The following is a 19740-nucleotide window of genomic DNA, read 5'->3' as shown; positions in this document are numbered from 1 at the left end:
TTGTTTACTTTTCCTAGAGACAAAAAATATGCATCAGAATTTAAAACCAGACAATTTCTTGCAATAACTGCACTCATTTTATGTCTTCTTTGCTGGTTTCAGAAAGAACAGGTGGTGTTCTGCACTAGAAAAGTTAATGCTTTTAAAACCTTCTGTACTTTCTGAATGTAACAACAGTGACAGCACTTAGCACTTACATAAATCTTTCCATGCAGAGAGCTCCATCCTGACATTGAAAGTATTATTATTATTCACATTTTACAGATAAGTTATTTAATGTAGCAGCGAGTTCAATTTCCACGCCCTCCAGGCCAAATACGTATTATAGTAGGGGAACAAATGTCAGAGATTTTAGCTGAGGAATTCCTCATCTGAGTCTCAGACCTTCCTTTACTAGGGACACATGCATTAGCTTTATCCTGGTTTCTGTTAGTGACCCTCCTCTAGATTATAAATCCTACTACGTACCACTCCTCCATTTCTTCCTCTCCTCCAGTGACATTTTCCAGCTCACTATCCAGAGGTTTTTCTCGGCTTTCTCCACACACCACACTTCATACGGGGAGTTCTCGCCCTGACCTCAACGCTGTTTCCCCCGCAGAAGCACACCTCTACAGACTGACTTCTCAAGGCCCAGTTCTGTTTTGATAAAATATCTGCAATAACTGTCTGATTTTTTTATGTCTGTCCTGTATAGTCAGTATATTTGTTTCATAAAGAAATATAAAATATTTCTATATGAAATAGTTTTATATACATTTTTATGGTAATCATTTTTTAATCATTCTTTATTTATTAGACATACTTGGCACAAAAATGTGATTGAGATACGTGCCCATTATCCTGACCCACTTAGCTTTGATGATGTTTTACTTCTTGTCCTTTTCTTCTTTCATTTTTTTTCGTAACTGATTTTAGGCTCTGCAAGATCAGACTCTCCAGATGTGTTTATACAGTATGTGGCATGATATGACTTGGCCAAGATTTGTATCATTAATTAATATTCTAGTTAAATAAAGATTATATAGATATATTATCATCAAATTGAACAGCAAAATCTTGAAAGGAGCTAGAGACCTTTCTATATCTAGGTCTTAAAAGGCATCATTTTGGGGGTTTTGAATGGACAGGCAAAGCAACAGCTAACAAAATTTTTCAGATTTTCCTTTTTTGAGAACTTACGTCCTGAAAGGTTTCCTTGAATTTAAATGAATTGAAAATACTTCAGTCCACTTCAAGTCACAAATGATTAATGCCAGTAACTGTCAGTAACGTTAAGGAGAGTACTGACAGACAAAGGGAAGCATCAATTAATATAGGAAGAGTAAGATCCTTGATTTGTTGTCTACCAAAATAGACAGCATTTGTTGTATTTTCTGCAGTCTTCAGATTCTTAATAATCATATTTTAAAATCACGTTGGCAGATGAAGTAGTATAGTTACATGTTTGTTTCTAAATTTAAATGCTGATTTAAACGACAATTTTTGTAGTTCTGGATGTGCTGCATTGTCTAAGGTACATCTAGATGAGAGGAAGCAGGCAAAATGAGTTGTATCAAATACTAGGTAGCATTTGCCACAGGAGAGCATGAGCCTGTTTTTTCTACATAACCTTTTTTTTTTTTTTGGTGCCTGTTCTGTTTTGTGGGTAAACCAGACATATGATGATTATCTTAACTCATCAATAAACAGAAAATAATCAAATAGTTACTGGCTGTTAACTCTTAGAATAGTGATATCCAATTCATGGAGCTCCTGTATGTGCAGAAACAGAAAAGCCAATGAATAAAACCAGACAAATAGATTGCAACTAAGTAAAATGAATGAATACGTAAGCATGTGCTTTATATTGTTAGGTAACACTGACAGTTACAAGAGCAGCTGTTGTACAAGAGCAGAGAGCAGCAACTACTGAACATCGCTGCAGGGCCATTGCTGACCCTACGTAAGGTGCTGGGCAGGAACTCTTTAGAGGCAGCTGACTGGCAGCACTAGGATTTCAGGAAAAAATAGCCCTCTGAAAATAGCCTCAACTTCCTCTTAAATACCCATAATTTAAATGTCATGCTTGATCCAGGGGCTGTTTAAATTCAGTATTCCATTCCAGAGGAGCCTTGTTCTACACTATATTTCATACATAACCCCAGTAAATAGTACTGTTCAGTTCAGTGATCAGATGAGTTGAATGTAATGATGCATGTATACGTGTTTGCAAGTTGTGGCCCTTAATGGTTGTGAAGAATATTATGTCTTGGAAGGACTGTGATATAACGTAATGGGAGACAAAAAACCTGAGCGAGTAGTCTTCTGAGGAATGGAGTTTAGTGAGCTTCAAAAGGAGTTCCAACAAATATTAAGTGGCTTCAGTGTTCTAAGGAAAAAGCAGATAAATAACAATTTATAATGTGAGCTCTGTAATGAGCTCTTCTACCATAAATATGCAAAACACTAATTAGTTATAGCCAAATTTCCCTAGCTTTGGGAATCTTTTAGAATATAGCTTTTCAGTAATTGAATCACATCAAAGTATTTTTTCTCCCACTCTTCTAACAAAGTTATGTGTGATTTGTTGGAGGGTGGGGAGAGATGGGAAGCAAGCTGTTGACAAAACACAGGATGGCTTTGATGTAGTATAGTGAAACAATAACTTCTAGATTTATCACAAAGAAATGCACCATGAACCTGTAAGGAACCCTGTTTGTGGTGACTACCTGCACCGAGGTGAGGTTTGTCAATTAATTTGATTCTAAATTTCTGAAAGGCAACTAATCTTTTTTTTTACCAAGGGTAAAAATATTGTTGGAGAAAAAATTTTGGAAGGATATCAGTGTGTGTTTGGAGGCAGATGCTGCTTTTACAGGGCAGGTTTTTGCAAAGTTCCTTTTGATGATAGCATTACCTTAAATGGTTGGACATTGCGTTATTTCCAGTTGAAAGAGTTTCATCAGATTCTGACTTCAAAAAATTACAGTGAAACAACATCACTATCATGACAAATTACCAAAACATCCCGCAGTATAGCCACTGAATTAAATAACATTTGGCTTTAGAACCTCACTTGGAAATGCAAAGACGAGTGGAAGTTGAAGATAATTCATTCTACTGTTAAACCTAATACATTCATTTTTTAATTTAGAAGCTGATCAGCTTGAAACTATTGAAACCTTCGTATATTAAATGTTACAATTTTGACTCAAAATTGACTATGTGTTTATTACCAGTACACCCTTGATGCTTCAAATATAGCTGAGTTGATCTATTGTATGAAATAGGACTGTTCAGGCATCGTTACAGTATCAGAACAGTAAGTACTATCTTCAAATACAGAAATAAAGACAGAACATAAAAACAAACAAATCTACAAGCCTTCCTTTGCCATTAAACCAGCTGAATTCCAACTTCTAAAGCCATAGATTTCTTGTCTTGTTTGATTTCAGGTCCATAGCCATATGTTTGGGTTATATTGTCAAATTAAAAGTATGTTTATACAGTTTATAAAGGAATTATTTTGACTTCTGGGTAGGTCTGCAGTGCTAGTGTTAATTTAGATTAAATGAATGGTAACAGTAGGGAAGGTGTACGTCTTCCATGAGGGATTGTACCTGGGCTGTTAGCGTGAAGATGTGGATCTGGTCCTAGCCTAGAAGGCTCTTTTGGGATTTTATTTAATGGATGTTGAAATCATTGAAATGCCTGTCTAGTTATAGTTGTTGGAGTCTGAATTTAAATGTCAATATGTGTTTTTGGGGGACCTACCGAAAGGAATTATGTTTTTTTAAAAAAAGCAAAAGTCTCTTCCATCTCTTGATTTCTTCATCAGTAGCACAGGTTCTATTTGCTGTCATAGTGTATCCTCCATCTACTTCTACAGCTTCGTCCATTTCTATCAGTTTTGTTTGCAACTTCATGGATTGTGACTAAATATAGGCATTCAGTATTACAACAAATATAAAGCTATTTTTGTAGCATTTACTTATATCACATTTTGGAAAATAGGTGACTAAAATAAAGGCATTTGCTGTGTTGTTCAGATTCCTATGTCATCATATTAACGCCATTGAAGGATCCATCTTTTATGCCTTGAGCCTGAGCGGAATTTCATGGCTGTACTCAAGTGAAATGTTCTGATGAAATATAAAAGAAAGGAGAAAAAAGCTTTCTGAATTGTTAGCTGTCACATTATAGCAATATTTTCATGAATTCCCAAGTTATTAAATTTATAATACTGCAGTAGACTTTTTCTAATTAAATGTGCATTTTCTTTTGTCATAAGGAGAGAAAAAACTTTGGTTATGCTTTTTACAGTAATTTAATTAAGCATTTCCTGTAAGTTAATTTCAGTATCTATCATGGCTCACTAAAGTTGGACTTCAGTATAGAATGGTAGATTAATTACCCTTTGTCTTAGATGAAAGAAGAATCCTAAATATGCAAAGTCATGAAATGTAATTGTGTTCCTCAATTGCTTATTCAATGCTTTGGAAACCTGAATCAAGAAATACTGAAGAAGAGGGCCAAAGGTTGTTAAATGTAGCGAGTAACACAGATTTTGAACTTTACTTAATGAACCGAGTGTTTATTACTATGAAATAAATGCACCATTTAAAGAATTATGGTGGAAATGTAAAACATTAAAACTCTAATTAATTTTGGTCAGAAGCATGCAATGCACTCATTTTTCCTAAAACATTTTCATTAGGGTCTAGATTTTCTCTGTTATTGAGATAAATTTCTTCCTTTCATATGGTAGTGCTATCTTTTTCCGTTAAAAATGTGTACTTCAGTGATGTTCAGAGTGATGTCTTTCAGCTGCCTTCGACTGTTGGCAGCATGTGTTGATTGTAGCTTACAGAAGCATTTTTATATAACATTTCTATATAAAGTTGTGCCTACTTTTCTGTTTGATGTTGTTAATCATTTTGGAAACACACAATGTTCAGACCTCTTGATAAAAGGCTGTCTATAGCCAAACTTATTTGTGACAATAGTTAAAGCATGAAAAAAAATCTGCAGCTATCATGTAGTAACTACCAAGATACATGTATAGCCTAACAATTAAACAGTTAAAAATTAGCCTCTTATTTGTTTTTTTTTTATTAAACAGTTCTTAGAAATAAAATTGTTTAAAAGAGCTATTAATTCCTTATTGTTTGCCTGAGCACCTTTTGTTCTCATGTAGCTATGTAAGAAGCCATTTCATTTCTTAGTATCAAGGATACAAACATGAAGAAGTTTTGCTTCTTATAATTTAGTAAATGTATAGCGTAAATATGGTGGGACTATAACAGTGAATATTTAAAATCATCTTGATTTGATTAGAATATGCATTTCTAGGCTGTGGAATATTATTTTGTAGTAGTATTATGAGTATATATAAAGTGGAACTTTCTGTTTTAATTTATAATTCATAAAAATAATTATTATATTGCCACATAAGTAGAAAATGCTATTGTGGTTTCCATATATATGTTTACATATGCACAGATGTAAGTGTTATAGTTGAGTGACAAATTTGCCTTAGAAAGGATCTTAATCAGGACAGTGTCAGACTTGAAGGCCTGAAAACTAACGCAAGTGTGCACTCTGAGACAGGAGTGGAAATTAAGGAGGCCCGTCCCATACAGGCACAGTACAATCGCGTTAAAGTTGCTTTTCATCTATTTCTTAGTTGATGTTTCAGGTTTGTGATATCTAAGCATTTATAGATACAGTCTGAAGTTCATAAACCTAAACGTTTAAAGACTCAAATTGTTAAAGAGGAAACATTTTCCTCTACTTTCTTCAAGGAGAACCAGCTGAACTTGTAAAACAATGGTTGGGTTTCAAGCACCACCTGCCCTGAAGAGCATCCCAACTGTAGTGGCAGTCAGCCAAAAGGGCCACTCAGTGGAATGGTTGCCTCCTAAAAAAGAGAGAAACAGATGGAGGATTTGAAATCTGGCATGAAATTCCACTTCTGTACTAAGCGTTAAATGAAATTTGACTGTAAGGGCTCTTGCAATGGTACATTTATCTGTGTAATCAGAATTAGAAACAAGGAAATAGAAGATACAGAACACTGAAAAACATTTCAAAAAGACTTAAAGTTCTTGTACCAGTGCAAGTTAAAGGAAAGAGTTTGTGATAAACATGCAGCTGCTTGTAGCTTCGTAAGAGCTTTAGTATAAAAATAGTTCTAGTCTTGCATTGCCACCTAGAGCACGGTGCCATGTACTGCATCGGTGAAGGAAACCTCCAACAGTTAAACGTTGCTTTTTTTACTAAACAAAATGGGGTGGAGAGCTGCTTCCAGTTAATTGATGTCATGTTTACTTACATTATAATGGTTAGTTCATTCATAGCCTCCATTTTTTAACGTACCAGATCAGCAGAGATTTCGTTGTTGGAATTTGGTGGGATTTGACAGTAAGAATTAATGGAGATGCGCATTAAAAGGTACGACTGTCAACTTGCCAGTGGTCCCAGAGGGGGCATTTTCTTGATGGCTGCTTCAGAATACTTCATGAAGCAAATGTCAAACTTGTCAAGGCTGTCACTGTGAAAATGATCCATGTAGCAAGGGTCTCCTTTTCTTGGGAAATAAACAGCTGCCTTATCACTGCAGAGCTACGGTGACAGAAAACTGTCATCTGTCACCAGAAATTTATATTTGTTTCTAATATCCATTGGTAAAGACCTGTTCCAGTTGTACTCTGTATTTTTGCACCACTCTTCATTGTAAGGGTTGTCAGTAATACATTTGAAGAAGATAGCATAGGCTTTGGAAGAAAAATAACTGAGGAATTTTAGTGCTGGATGCTCACCTTTTGCCAATTTAACAGAGAGACTGATTGAACTCCCAATTTTTAGCTGTGAAACTCCTTTTCCTCCAAATTTGGCCTGTGACATTGGAAAGCTAGACTTTAACGTACACAAAGAAAAGCTCTCATAGTTTCTAAAGTCCCTTTTCCTGATATATTTTTGAAGAGTATTAAAAGTATTTTTACCTACTTCCAACTGGTGTTTTGCGAGCTAGAATCTGTGAGGCAGGAGATGAAATACCAGCTGGACACCCTCACTGGAGCTTAGTATATTAGTCATATTACAGCTCTTTTGGGTTAAGATACTATGAAAATTAGTAGTATCTGAATTTGGTCCTGAGTGGTTTTGAGATTATATTTCTAGATTATGCGATAGCATAGAGAACCCTTTACTGATTCCTCGTTATATTAGGATATTTTTGTGTTTTGCATACTTTCTTACTATACAGATGCTCATTTACATCATACTGTAATATATAGCTGTTATATGGGCTACAGTTTGCAAAGCACGCAACAGCAAGTTTATTTTATTAATTATACCTTTGTAATGCAACTTTAGAAACTACAGGTGTGGTGTAATGCACAAATCTGGTGCATTTCCTAGCATAGTTAATTGAGGTGTGATCTGTTCTACATACAGAGTAGTGTCAGATTCCCTGTAGAGTTAAGAATTGTCTAATTCACTGTCATCTTCCAGATTTCATATCATTAACTGGTGGAATAAAAAGAAGTTCTCAGACATTTTGAATGAAATTGTTTGGAGGGGGGAAAAAGAGAAAGGGACACCCAAAACCCTATTTCTAGGCTTTTTTTTTTTTCCATGCCAGAATTTGTCTACAGGGGAATATTCTGGAATAATTACTACAAAATTAACTTTCCACATGGGACCTGTTACTCTCTGCTTGGAGCACCATTTGTAGTTGACCTTAAACATGCTTTCAAAGGAGATGAAGTTATATGACAGTCTCTCTCAACTGTCAGATCAAAATTTTCAGAAATAGGATCTTAAAAGTCCGCTTCTTACCTTTAGTTTTTGGCACCTAAAGACATCCAAATATCAAAGTATTCCCATTAACTTCAGCAAAGTTATTGAATGCTCAATACTTTAATAATAATTCACAACACTTATTTAGGTGGCAGATTGTATGGTCTCAGTTTTAAATTCTTGGCCCTGACTTGTTACTGTGACCCATAAATGCTCAGCTACCAAGTGTAGACTAAGTAGTTTGAAGGAAGACATGTCCATAGGACATCTGAAGACATCCACAGAGCATCCAAAGGACCCTTTAATCCAATACCTTGTTTCCATCAGGGAAAAGGAGCGATGCCTGGGGAAAGGATGAGGAAAAAAGATGATGTAGAAGGTCCATCAGTCCATCAGCATCATCAGGATGCTGATGAGGTGTCCAATCATCAGTGGCTTAAGGAGCTCCTGAGCTGACATTTCAATTCAGGGTGTTGGGTTTAATAGCACTTTGTAAAGCCCTTTGTACTTTCCTTATCACTGTTGGTTTTGTAAATCTGAAAGAACAACAATTCCAGACCAGTAAACTTCATTCATTTCAACATGAAAATAATCTTTGGGCTGTTAAATGCACTTTTTCAGTAAGAGTAGTAATACAGTCTTGAAGGATTCACTTCCCTTTGCTACTCTTACAAGTCACCAGTTCTGTGCTGAGGCATCTTTTAGGTGAGTGTGTTCAAAATTCACTGTATAATATTCGAGTCTACGGTTGTCTGTAGTCAGAAAAGATATGGAGAGAAGTTTGATTTGTGACATCTGCTAGCAAAAACTACTTTGATTGTTGAACATTTTAACATCAAAATGACTGTTCTCTGTTTCAGAATTTTTAGGACAGAAAGTACTAGACAGTAGAGTCTTAGGCATCTGAAAGCAAAATTAGTAATTACATAGAATAGAGATCTGAAATTAATAGAAACGTGAACTGAATTTCTGTGAAACAGAAACTGGAATTCAATATTTCATCTGCTGTGTAGCCACTGGTAATAGCAACTTCACACACTGCCATCATGGACTGTTTTTTAACAGATAACATGAAAATAAAAGGTTTTCCTTTGCTATCCGTCACAGTTAAAAGCATTATAATGATCATAATGATAGGTGGTAATTAGTAAAACAAATATATTAAATATGTTTAATCTGCAGTCTGTTGGCATAATTTCTGATAATTAGGCTATATAGGCTATTTAGCTAAAAATTCAAACATTGTTAATGACATTAGAAACTCCAACCAATTCATTATTCTATGTGCAATCACTGGGATGCCTCTTGGGTTATTGGAAAAAAAGATAAAAAATTTCATAGAAATTTTGCATTGTCAGCAAACTGTAAGAATAGTGAGTCTTCACATCTTGGACTATGGTTATTATGTGTGCTCTAAATTGCCAGTTCAAATCTTTCCCAGGTATATTGGCAGTGATATTGCACTTCTTATAATTTGTAGTATTTTTAATCTGCAGTCTGTTACACTTTTATATCTATTTACACTTTTATATACCTATTTCCCTGTATGAGGGAGCACAAGTCAGAATGTTGGAATAATGACAGGTTGTGTTCTAGGATGGTGGATTAGTTGACGTTGAGGTCAGTAGGGATACAACTCCTGTTGGTAAGGACCTTCAGAAACATGCAGATTTGCTGTTCTTTTATTAACAAATCCATCATGAAAGAACCTGGCTGTTTTTCTATAGCAGCCAAAAGTTCTGTGGGTGGCTTTTTTAGTCAGCGATATTCTTTGTCACCTGTAAGCAGTATGTCTAAGCTTAGTTACACACTGCTCCTTTGTTGTTTCCCGTTCTGCCTTGCCTTTATTTTCTTTAGAAGTTTGACCTTTGTATGTGTACTATACATTTCACTCTCTTGAATATATGCTACACTTGTAATTTCAACGAATCAACAATCTTTGGTTTCACACGCATGCGCAGACATGTTTCCTCACCTGAACTAAGAGAGCCACAGGGCTCACTACATGTTTTAAAGGTAATTGAAGAGATGACAGTCCAGAAAGATACGGAAAAAAAAAATGCATTTAGCCTTTAGTGGTCAGCCATGTAAGTATTTCTGAGTGCCTAGCCTACCCCCAGAAGGGGGGAGGATTTACAAGCAGAATGGTTTGGAGTGTATGTTTCTTTAATAGAACAACTAGCTTTTCAATTTTATTTTAGCGATGTGTAACATAATACAAGACCACATTTTTTTAATGAGATTTTCCATTGCTATTCTATTTTGTGCTGCCCATGTGATCTTCCTATATATTTTGTACCTCTAAATCTCTGTTGTAATTATGCTTACAAAACACCCTTTGATAGTGAAAGGAGGACTAGGAAGCAAAAAGATAAAGTTATTTTCGTAGAAGAATGAAGGTGCTGTTTTAAAGTAGGAAACTGCACGCTGGGTTCCCGGATCCCACCTAATGTCCCTGACATTTCCTTTCTCTCAAGTATTGACTTGTGATGAGCGGTGTTACAGCAGCCGGGACACTTCGCTCCCAAATGTCTATTCATTTGCTCTCCGTTGTGTTTTTGGAACTAGGAAGATTCCCTGTATATTGAATTAAAATGCAGGCAGGAAAACTGGCCATACTTTGAATATGTGATAAGGACTGTTCATGATGCGATGGGCTGCAAGTTGCCTTATAAAATAGTTTTCTCAGTCTTCTCTAATTTATACTTTGGAGGTCACGAATTTGTACTGGACACAAAATAGTATCCTTTCCTATGGAAACAGGCATTATGATGTCACTTCATTTTTTCAGTGAGATCCAGAGGAAGCCGTAGTGAATTATGAGCCCAACTCTTGGAGCTGAAGCTGTAGAATATTGTAAGCATGCTGCTGCCTGACATGCTCATGTTTCCTATTTTAGACCTGACTGATCTTCAGATAACATATGGTGGTACAAGTAATTGGAAAATTGGCAGACCTGTCAAGGAAATATGCTAGATGGGACAAAAATACGATGCTGCAGCACATAAAGTGTCTCTGAAGTTAAATTTATTGTCTTTCATCAAATGGTGAAGTAAACGTATCTGGTCTCAAAAAAATGAAACATTTTTCAGTGGCAGATGCTTTTCAAAAGTAATTTTTAGAACAATGATGAAAGTTCTTGCATTTGAAAGTAATTTAGTGAAAACCTCTGGTCAAGAACAAAGGAAAGGTGTGTAATACTGTCTGCTGCAGATGTTTGAATATGTTGTCATCCGTGTATGGTTTAGTAATTTCTTTATGTAACCATCCAGTAAATTGGTCAGTGAAATATTTACTCATTAAATTATTATTCTACTATAAATGTAGGTGATTAGACTTGCTTAAATTTTGAGTGTTCTTATCATTTTTATTTCAACTCTTGAGCAAAACCAAATGCTTGAATAAATGACATTTTTTGCTTATTTTTATGCTTATTGGTCAGGCAGAAGATGACAAAAGTCTGTACAGAATTCTATACATATGCATAAGTACAAAAAGTATACTTCTTCAATAAGCTGATTAACGTTCAGGTTTTAATTTTCTTTTACAGGAAGATGAAAATGAAGCTGTGGCAGAAAATCCATCTCAGGAGCTGAATTTGGAACAGAAAAAATCAAAAAAATAGGAGATTGCTGTCTTGTTTGAAATATTTGCAAGTTGTGTAACAGTGATTATAGTTTCTCATTGTAAAATTAACAAAAAAAGTTCTCAATAAAGTCATTGAAAATTAAATTCATGCTGCACTGGGGAATTAATTAAGTAGCTCCTGGTGATATTCTTGATTGCATTGAAAGCTGAATTATCAGAACTGAGCACCATACCAGTAAAATTCTAAAAGCTTTTTGAAGACAGTATAGAAAGTTGATGGGTTATTCATCACTAATAGCATTTACTAAGCAAACAGGTCAATTTTTTTGTACTCTGCAAAGCAATGTTATCCTTAAAGGATAGTTATAACTCAGACATATTTTGGTATTTCTGAGCAAGAGCTTTGATTCTTAAAAGTTAGATAAATATGTTCTACTAAATGAATTCTGAAATTTCTTCTGATCAGTGATTAAAATGAATGTTTCTGAGGACTGGGTGGAGGCAAGGATTTTTTGGTATGTACAGTATGTTTTCTTAAGTAATGAGTTTTACATCTTTGCATCTCATGATTTTTACTTGACTTCAGGTCGCATTATCATTTTCTTCCATGTAAACCTTTTCCATCTTCATGTGATCATTGTCTTTTAATGAATGTCAAACTTTTGTCTTGATTAGGCCATCCTACACAGGTCCAATTCCTTCACACCAATCTTTCCATTCTAACAGAGTAAAATAACTTCTTGCTGTGTCGTTAGACCTTTAAGTGAGTAGTGAAAATCTAAAATAAAAACCCCTTCTTCCTGTCCTCATCATTTTGATTTCCAATTTACCTCTGCTTTTTAGCCTGTGCAGGTCACTAAATGGGATGGTTAGTACAAGAAACTCAGATGTAGGTTTATAGCCCAATAGTTTCACAGGTTGCAATGAAGAAACCAAAAATCTTACCGATTCTGTTTTAGGATTAGAGCAACACTCACTGAAGTCCCGCAAGTGAAGTTTATCTTGCTCTAGGAGAAATGAATCGTCTTCAATTGAAAAAGTTCACCTCTTTTCCCACTTTTCCATATTTTTACTCTTACTCCGTATATTGAGTGTTAAATCAGATTGTAAATAGTATTCATCCTCAATTTTATCCCATCTGTATAAATCATAGTTTCAGATATTTTAAAAACAACATGCCTGTCCTGAAGCAATATCTTTTATAAATTCTTTTCTGGTTCATAAGGTTCAAATGTGTGTAGCTTGTGGACAAATTTCATTCACAATTACTCTACAGGAGTTTAATAACACTAGATCTCATTTTAGCGAATGCAGCTATCATGTAAATTAGCATATAAAATAAATTCAGCATTGGTCCGTTTGGTGCAGATCAACCACTGTAGCCATCTCAGAAAGGAGGGGGGATATGATTTTGACTTCACTGCAGTGGAAGAGACAGATTTAGGAAAGACAGAAGCACAGATTTATCATGCAGGACCTTATGGACCGTTCTCTGCGCAGTGGTGTGTAGGATCACAGGGTAGACGAGAACGAAGTGAACGTGTTTGCTTTTTTTCAGGCTAACGCAGAAAGCCAAGGTCAGTTCTCAGAGCTTAGTACTCATCAGGGTCTGAAGAAGGGGCAGGTTTGCCGTTGGAAAGGGCTGAAAGGCCTCTGAATTTTGAAGGACAGAACAAATAACTTCTAAGAAAAGGAGAGAGAATGAGGTTTTACACGGGGCTTAAACAAAGGTAGGGTAATGGCAGGGGGAGCTGCTGGCTGGGATGGATTATGGCCATGTCTTGGCCTCTCTGCCCACCCCCAGTGCACTTTGTTTGGGTTTATTCACCCAAATCATCCTGTCTGAAATTAGCAGATAGGGTCTCATTTGTGCAAAATAATCTATTTCCATTCAGTCCATGGCAGCAGGTTTGTCCTTCTGCTGCGAGTCTAAGCTCTGTGACAGCCTGGGACTCTATGGATGCATAAGATGAGAGGGGTGGTTATTCGGTGTTCAGGTTTTGTATGAAAATATATTACTTGGCTCTCGAACACCAGAGTGAGAAAAATGGTTCAGACGTTGAAAGATACAGAAGCTTCCATTTGATGCATAATGCTGATGAGCTTAAAAGGAGTATTTCTGAATCTTTCCTAAATTCTTAAAAATTTAACGTGAAAGTATAATTACATAAATCATACTTCTAGGTAACTCCTTTTTCAGAAATCCAACATGTCACCAGAAGTCTACAGTCAGGGTTGATAAACAGAAACCTGTCCCTTGGTTAAGTTATTTAATTCAAAATTCAAACGCCGGAATTTAGAGATTTTCACTGCAAAATAATAATAACCAGCACTCTTATCATAATCAGCTGGGTTTGAGATGAAGTGAGACAAATGTGACTGAATCAAAATGCAGTCCTAACTTCATCCCTTCCAGAAAAATGGAGGAGACCTATTTAATAACGTGTGTGTAGACATTTTTACTAAATAGAGGGGGTTTTAACTGATAAAGATCAAATAAAGACTATACAAAATAGGTGACTTTACTTCCTTTATCTTGATTCTGATCTAATTAAAGTTTGCAGCTGAATTGATTTTTTGTATATTCTTGAGTTTTCAGACTACCAGTATGGATTTCATTTTCATCATATTTTTCTTTTCTCAATGTCCGGAGGTTTTTTGGATACAACGCACTGGGTAAAGCAGATGGCTGCAACAGTCCTACCTGACTATGACATGATGCTTCTGAGTGTTACTCTTCGTTAGAACTAAGCTGAAAACCTGATGCAGAATATTGTGGCTTTTATTAAAGGTATGTCCACGCTGCAGTCAAACACAAGCCAGCTTGGATACTGAAAGCAGCCTAGCTCCTGTAGGATGAAGCTCAAAGCTTGTCTGGATATGCTCAAAGGCTAACATAGAGATGGGATGAGCAAAAGTTTAGACAGCTTCAATTCAGCTGGTTACAGCCATTTTTATGGAGCAGGATTGTCCTTGTATGTAAATATACACAAACAGCCCTATGTACGTGTGCCTAGGAAGCCAGTTATAATGTCCTTTTTATTTTATTCTCTCTCCCTCTATGCAGTTATTTAATAATAAAAGTCGCATGCTGCTCTGAAAGTCTAGATGGAGAACTAGTTGTTTCCCACTCCATCCCTCTCATGCATGACAGTGGTGGTGTTCCCCAGTTGGGAATTGCAGTTTTCTGGTTTGCACCAGTGATAGCTATTTTAAGGTGGCTCAGGGGATAATTATGTTTTCCATGCTTGAGGAGAAACTGTCATTTTCCTCACATAGAGCAAATTTACTGCTTTTTGTGCAGTTTATGATGGATTGCCATTGGTTTTTGTTCAGTCCTCCATGTTTGCTCTTTCCCCCTGTGGAACAGTGGGCTATTGAGAAATTTGTGGACTCCAACACTGTGTTTTCTATCACAGACAATCACTTCACCCTCAGAGAAGAGCAAATTTGTCTGTTACTATCATTTTTGTTCTTAGAAAATAATGTCTGACCTTTCCACTCCCTGTTAGTCTCCTGCACCACTCCCTCATATGGGGATCAGCAATTTGAGGTGTGGAAGTTCTTGCCAGTCACCCACAGAGTAATGTTTCTGTTTTATGAGAGTATGGTTTATGTTGTATCATAGATATATCATAGATATATGTGCAGTAGTTTGCTATTAGATGAATTTCCTTACTGTATTACCTAATTGTTGTTGTCATGCAACGTTTCTTACTCTGAACACTACATTCTCACATTAAAGATAGGACTCCAAATGATTGGCATGAGCTAAAAAAGCAAAGCTACTTTTGACACAGATGCCGATAATCTCCTGTTTGTAGCTCCCCAGACATTGAAATAGCTGGATCTAAAATGTTGTGCAATCATAAGGATTCTGCACAAAAGGAAATATATCTTGGTATTTTAATCCCAGTAACTTTCTTACTGGTTAAATGAGAATCCACAGTATTTTGTTATTTTGCTAATGATACATTGAAATGTATTGCTGCACTGAACATTTGGTGCTCATTTATGGTTTTCTTCCCAAACAGCCCTAGTTGTAGCGCATTATATGCGTGAAATGTGACATACAACAGCTAATCCTAATACAATATTCATTTTCTGCTCATTAGAAGGCATTTGTATACCTTTAAATTAAGAAAATGATTTAAACATGATTATTCCTTCTCAGGAGCTTCAATATTTGCACAGTCAGAATTTTTAAAGGGGAAAAAACATACTGACAGAGAAGTATATCACTTCAGTGCTTCTTTGTTATTGCAGTCCCATAAGCCATCTACCTCTTGGTTGGTTGCTCTGCATCACGCTACAGAAACTAACTCTCCCTGACATTAGGCTGGATAGGTTTTACTCTGTGAAAAGTGAAGGTTGATTAGAAACTGACTCTATTTCACATGATGTAAAGAAAACAATTTTTACATAGCAATGAGTAAACGACTTCTATCACCTATCTAAGGCTATAGTGGGAAATCATAGCAGGTAATAAATGTTTCCCCACAGTGAATTCAATGTGGATTCTGCAGCGATGTTATCTGGAGAACAGCATGAAAATGCATGCAGCTATGGCATAATTCTGATTTGTTTTGGAAGAACTATTAATTTCCTTGTTACAAAGCCAAGTAAGAGCAACCCTTTAAAACTGTTGAACCATGAAAGCCATTTCCTTAAGGGTTTTAAATTTGGGAACAGACTCATGAAATTTATAGCTTTGATGAGATATTCTTTGCCTGCAGTCAGAATGAGAGCCAGATCATTGGTTTCCCAGCATGACACCTATGTATTCTTGTGTGCACTAGATATCATTAGGCTCATAATAACACAGCTATCATCACATTAATGTCTGAAAGGTTCAGTTTTGATGCTTGGTCTAAGTCTCTCATTTATACCTACAGCATACTAAACAGCTGAATAAAAACAAAAGCTATACCATACCTATATTGTGCTATTGTTCTGCACTTTAACCAAAAATACAGTAATTTTATGCCTGATCAAATTTTTATTAATTTTTTTCTTGCCAAGTCATGTTGTTTTGAAAGAGCTGCAACGATGAACTAATAGCATACCATGAATACAGTAACAGATAATGGTACAGTGAGACCATTTTTTTCTGGCTCATGCAGTAAGAACAGTAGTGAACATCAAATACATATTGATCTAATAATTGTAACTTATGGTATACTACTGAAAGTTTATGCACTATGTCTGCCACCTTATGGTAGAAGAGAGGTGTATCAGAACAAGCCGATAGCACTTCATTGCCTATATTCTTTCAGGTAAAGCCGGGCAGTCTGTAGTGTTCTAGCAAGGCACCAGCAATTTGAAGTCACAAAGCAGGAATTACAGCTGAAAGCAATTAATGTCACCACTCTGCTACATACTTCTGCTAGTTTCTATGGGAAAAATAAAGTGTATCCCTTTACAGAATAAAGTTGCCACCAGGTTTTACAGTGAATATCTTACCATTTGTACCAAATTAAATTTGCAGAGAGAGGTACAAAGAGAAATCAGTTTTTCTACTGCCATGGGACTGAACAGGTGGATAGAGTTTGGGAGAAACATCCTCATTCTCATAATGGAGAGAAAAAGTTTGGAGAAGTAGCAGTATAGCAAGTCTAGTAACCCGTGGTTTACAGGCAAATTACTTATTACTGTGATCTGAAAAGTTTTTCCCAGATCAGTGTCAGAGCTGTCATTTCTATAGATGGGAGGTGATACCTATAGGACTTCTGGCTAGAGATAGTCTGCAACTTGGGGCTGTGACATAAATTGAGTCAAACCCAACACAATTCCAGTGGTCTGGAAAGAAAAAACAACTTCAATCTTTAATCATCAGTAAGTTGTGAAGATTTTAAAGGCTATGTGAGACAATATTCAGCAAGTGCTTAAAATCCTTGTGGAATAAGAAACGCTAATTAGCTGCTGAGGAGATGGGATTTATAAAAGCTAGAACATAACAGCAGTGTTACCCACAAGAAAGACTTTGGGATGTTTTTGGTTTAATTGTTGAAATACTACTGCTTGGTATTTATTTTAAGGATCATTGTTTCAGTCACCAATATCTGAATTTTTTTGACTCAACATTGGACATTTTATTTTTAACATCTTGCTATGAAAGATATGTTATGAAATAACCTTTTTTTCTTAAATATTTTAATAATCAATTGAATTTTTTATGTCTTTATATTTTCAGACATCAACCTCTCTTTCAAATATTGAATCAGCTGCAGTATTTTGAGATGTTTTGTCCCTGAAAAGAAATGCAATGTTCATTCTTAATTACAAACATCAAGCCAAGTGCTTAGGTGGAAAATGCCTCTTTTGGCCCTCATTTGTTCCCTAAAAGTTTCCTGCCCCATTTCAAATCCAAGCATAGTGCATATAATACATGACATTGCTAAACCCATCCTTTAATCTGCATTGTTCATGTTATGGAATTGTCTAATTGCTAACCAAATTGCTTATCTAAATCTTGGTATATATTTTAAGAATTTTCTTTTGCTGTGAAGTCACATTGTTGATTCACATTTTTAGGATTTGGAGTCGAAACAAAACCGAGACTACCTTTTCTTCCTTGTGGATAAAACCTTTTTAGACCAGCCAGGAGAATTGTCATCTTTCAGAGATGTCAGCACGATGGGACCCAGCAGGGTGAGGCTGCTGCCAGCAGTGGGACAGGAGGACAGAGAAAATACTCCCATTCCCCAGAGCTTCATTTCCATTACAGATGCCAACAGCCTGGAAACCCAGACTGAAGAAGAGGTATAGCTTGGATCATGTTTTTTAGCACATCCCTACATAGTCTTCTGTATTTTTGGGGCCTTTGTTAAGAGGGAAAAGAGCAGACGACTGCATTGCTGAATGCTTAATATACATAGTAGGCCACACTGGAGCAAAAATGGCAGACCTGGTCTCTGTGAATATCATCCTTGGGTCCAAGCAATTACACATTTTCTTCTTACCAGCTCATCTTCCAGGAGAAAGCTTGCAGACATTGCTCTGCTCGTCACTACACACAGTAATTGATGCATACTTTTATTGCCTTTTAAAAAGCCATACAGATGTGAAGAAATGATTGTTAGAGTAATCTTGTATTTTTCCATAGGTTATCCCCACCCAGTTAATCATAATGAGAGAGGCTTTCAGAGACAGACCAGACCTATTAAGTAACTTCAGCACCACTTATATGCAGGCACTGTTGTCTTGCAAGTGGTTTCTGAGGAGTGGATGAGGCTGGTCTTCAGTCACTTTGCTGCTTGCAGCCCCAGGAGCATCTCACTGGGTGGTTTTGGGCAGTAACTCCTCTTCCTAAGGATCTGCCGGGAGCAGTGTGCCACAGTGTGACTATCTGTCGTGTCTGCAGCTATATTATTCCAAAACAGTGAGTATATGGGGGCCAGAATGGTTGGTATAGGGCAGCTGTAATGCAGCCTGCCGATCAGTATATTAGCTCAGTCCTTCAGCCAGAGTTTGACCACGGTCAGAACGTGAACAAGAGTGAATTGGCTATACCAAGACAAGACTGAGATGATGATGAAAGTTTGGGGTCATCAGCTGAGAAGTTGGCAGAAGTAACAGTAGTCCTTTAGACTGAACAAATAAGTTTTTCCATTAATAACTATAACTGACAACTATGTCTTTAGACCCACATTTTCTGGTCATCTTATCATTCTGTTCTCAGTCGGGTCAGATATTGCCATCCACACCTGGTTAGGAAGTTACAACTTGTTTGACGTAGACATCAGGCCTGTTATCTCTGCTTTTCCTCAAGGCTGGAATTCTGTGTAACGTTAGTCCCCTAAACTGGTTGGAGTCTCAAGTAAAGGTAATGTCTCACTAAAGAAGAAAAAATACATAAAGCTCTCATTCTTGGCCTACTTGTTGGTCTCTGATATCAATTTAAATACAAATTTATGACCAACCACCCTGCTTCTGCCCTGTAGCCTGGGACTGTCCTTTTTTCAAAGATTTCCTCTTACCTGGGCATGCTGCCACTGCTGAAGTCATGCAGGCTCACTTGATTTAGGTTCCTTTACCACAAAAGACGCAGTTACAAGTGTTTTCTGAGAGGACACCAAGGCTGAATTAATTTCCCAGCTTCTTACTGTCCAGTGCTTGTTAACCTTCAGAGAGCAGCAGAGTTTTGCAGTAGGGCAAAACCCATCTTCATTAGGGCTTGAGAGAAGGCTGAAGATATAACCCTTAAAACATGAAAATAACTGTTTTGTTGGAATGATTAATTACTAAGTCATTTTTCCAGTGTAATCAATCACCTTATATTCTTGTTTGAGCAGTTAGTCTTGGGTAGAAGGTTTTAGATTATTTTAAAACTAAATATTTATTACACACAAATAAAGTGCCTAGTTG

At 36.4% G+C, this 19740-nt stretch overlaps 1 protein-coding gene across 1 annotated transcript in view; it reads left to right on the top strand.

Annotated features, from left to right (window-relative positions):
• PHF14 (PHD finger protein 14) overlaps positions 1-11517 on the top strand; it is a 180426-nt gene extending 168909 nt beyond the window's left edge. Inside the window, 2 exon segments of the mRNA XM_009326125.1 lie at positions 11336-11396; positions 11399-11517. Of these exon segments, the coding sequence (XP_009324400.1) occupies positions 11336-11396; positions 11399-11430 (93 nt within the window). The 3' untranslated portion in view covers positions 11431-11517.
• Positions 11518-19740: the final 8223 nt, after the last annotated feature.

The sequence above is a fragment of the Pygoscelis adeliae genome, unplaced genomic scaffold (assembly GCF_000699105.1).
Source record: "Pygoscelis adeliae isolate BGI_AS28 unplaced genomic scaffold, ASM69910v1 Scaffold15, whole genome shotgun sequence".
In the NCBI taxonomy this organism is placed as follows: Eukaryota; Metazoa; Chordata; class Aves; order Sphenisciformes; family Spheniscidae; genus Pygoscelis; species Pygoscelis adeliae.
Note: the sequence above shows the minus strand (reverse complement) of the source record. Positions and strands in the feature narration are given on the sequence as shown.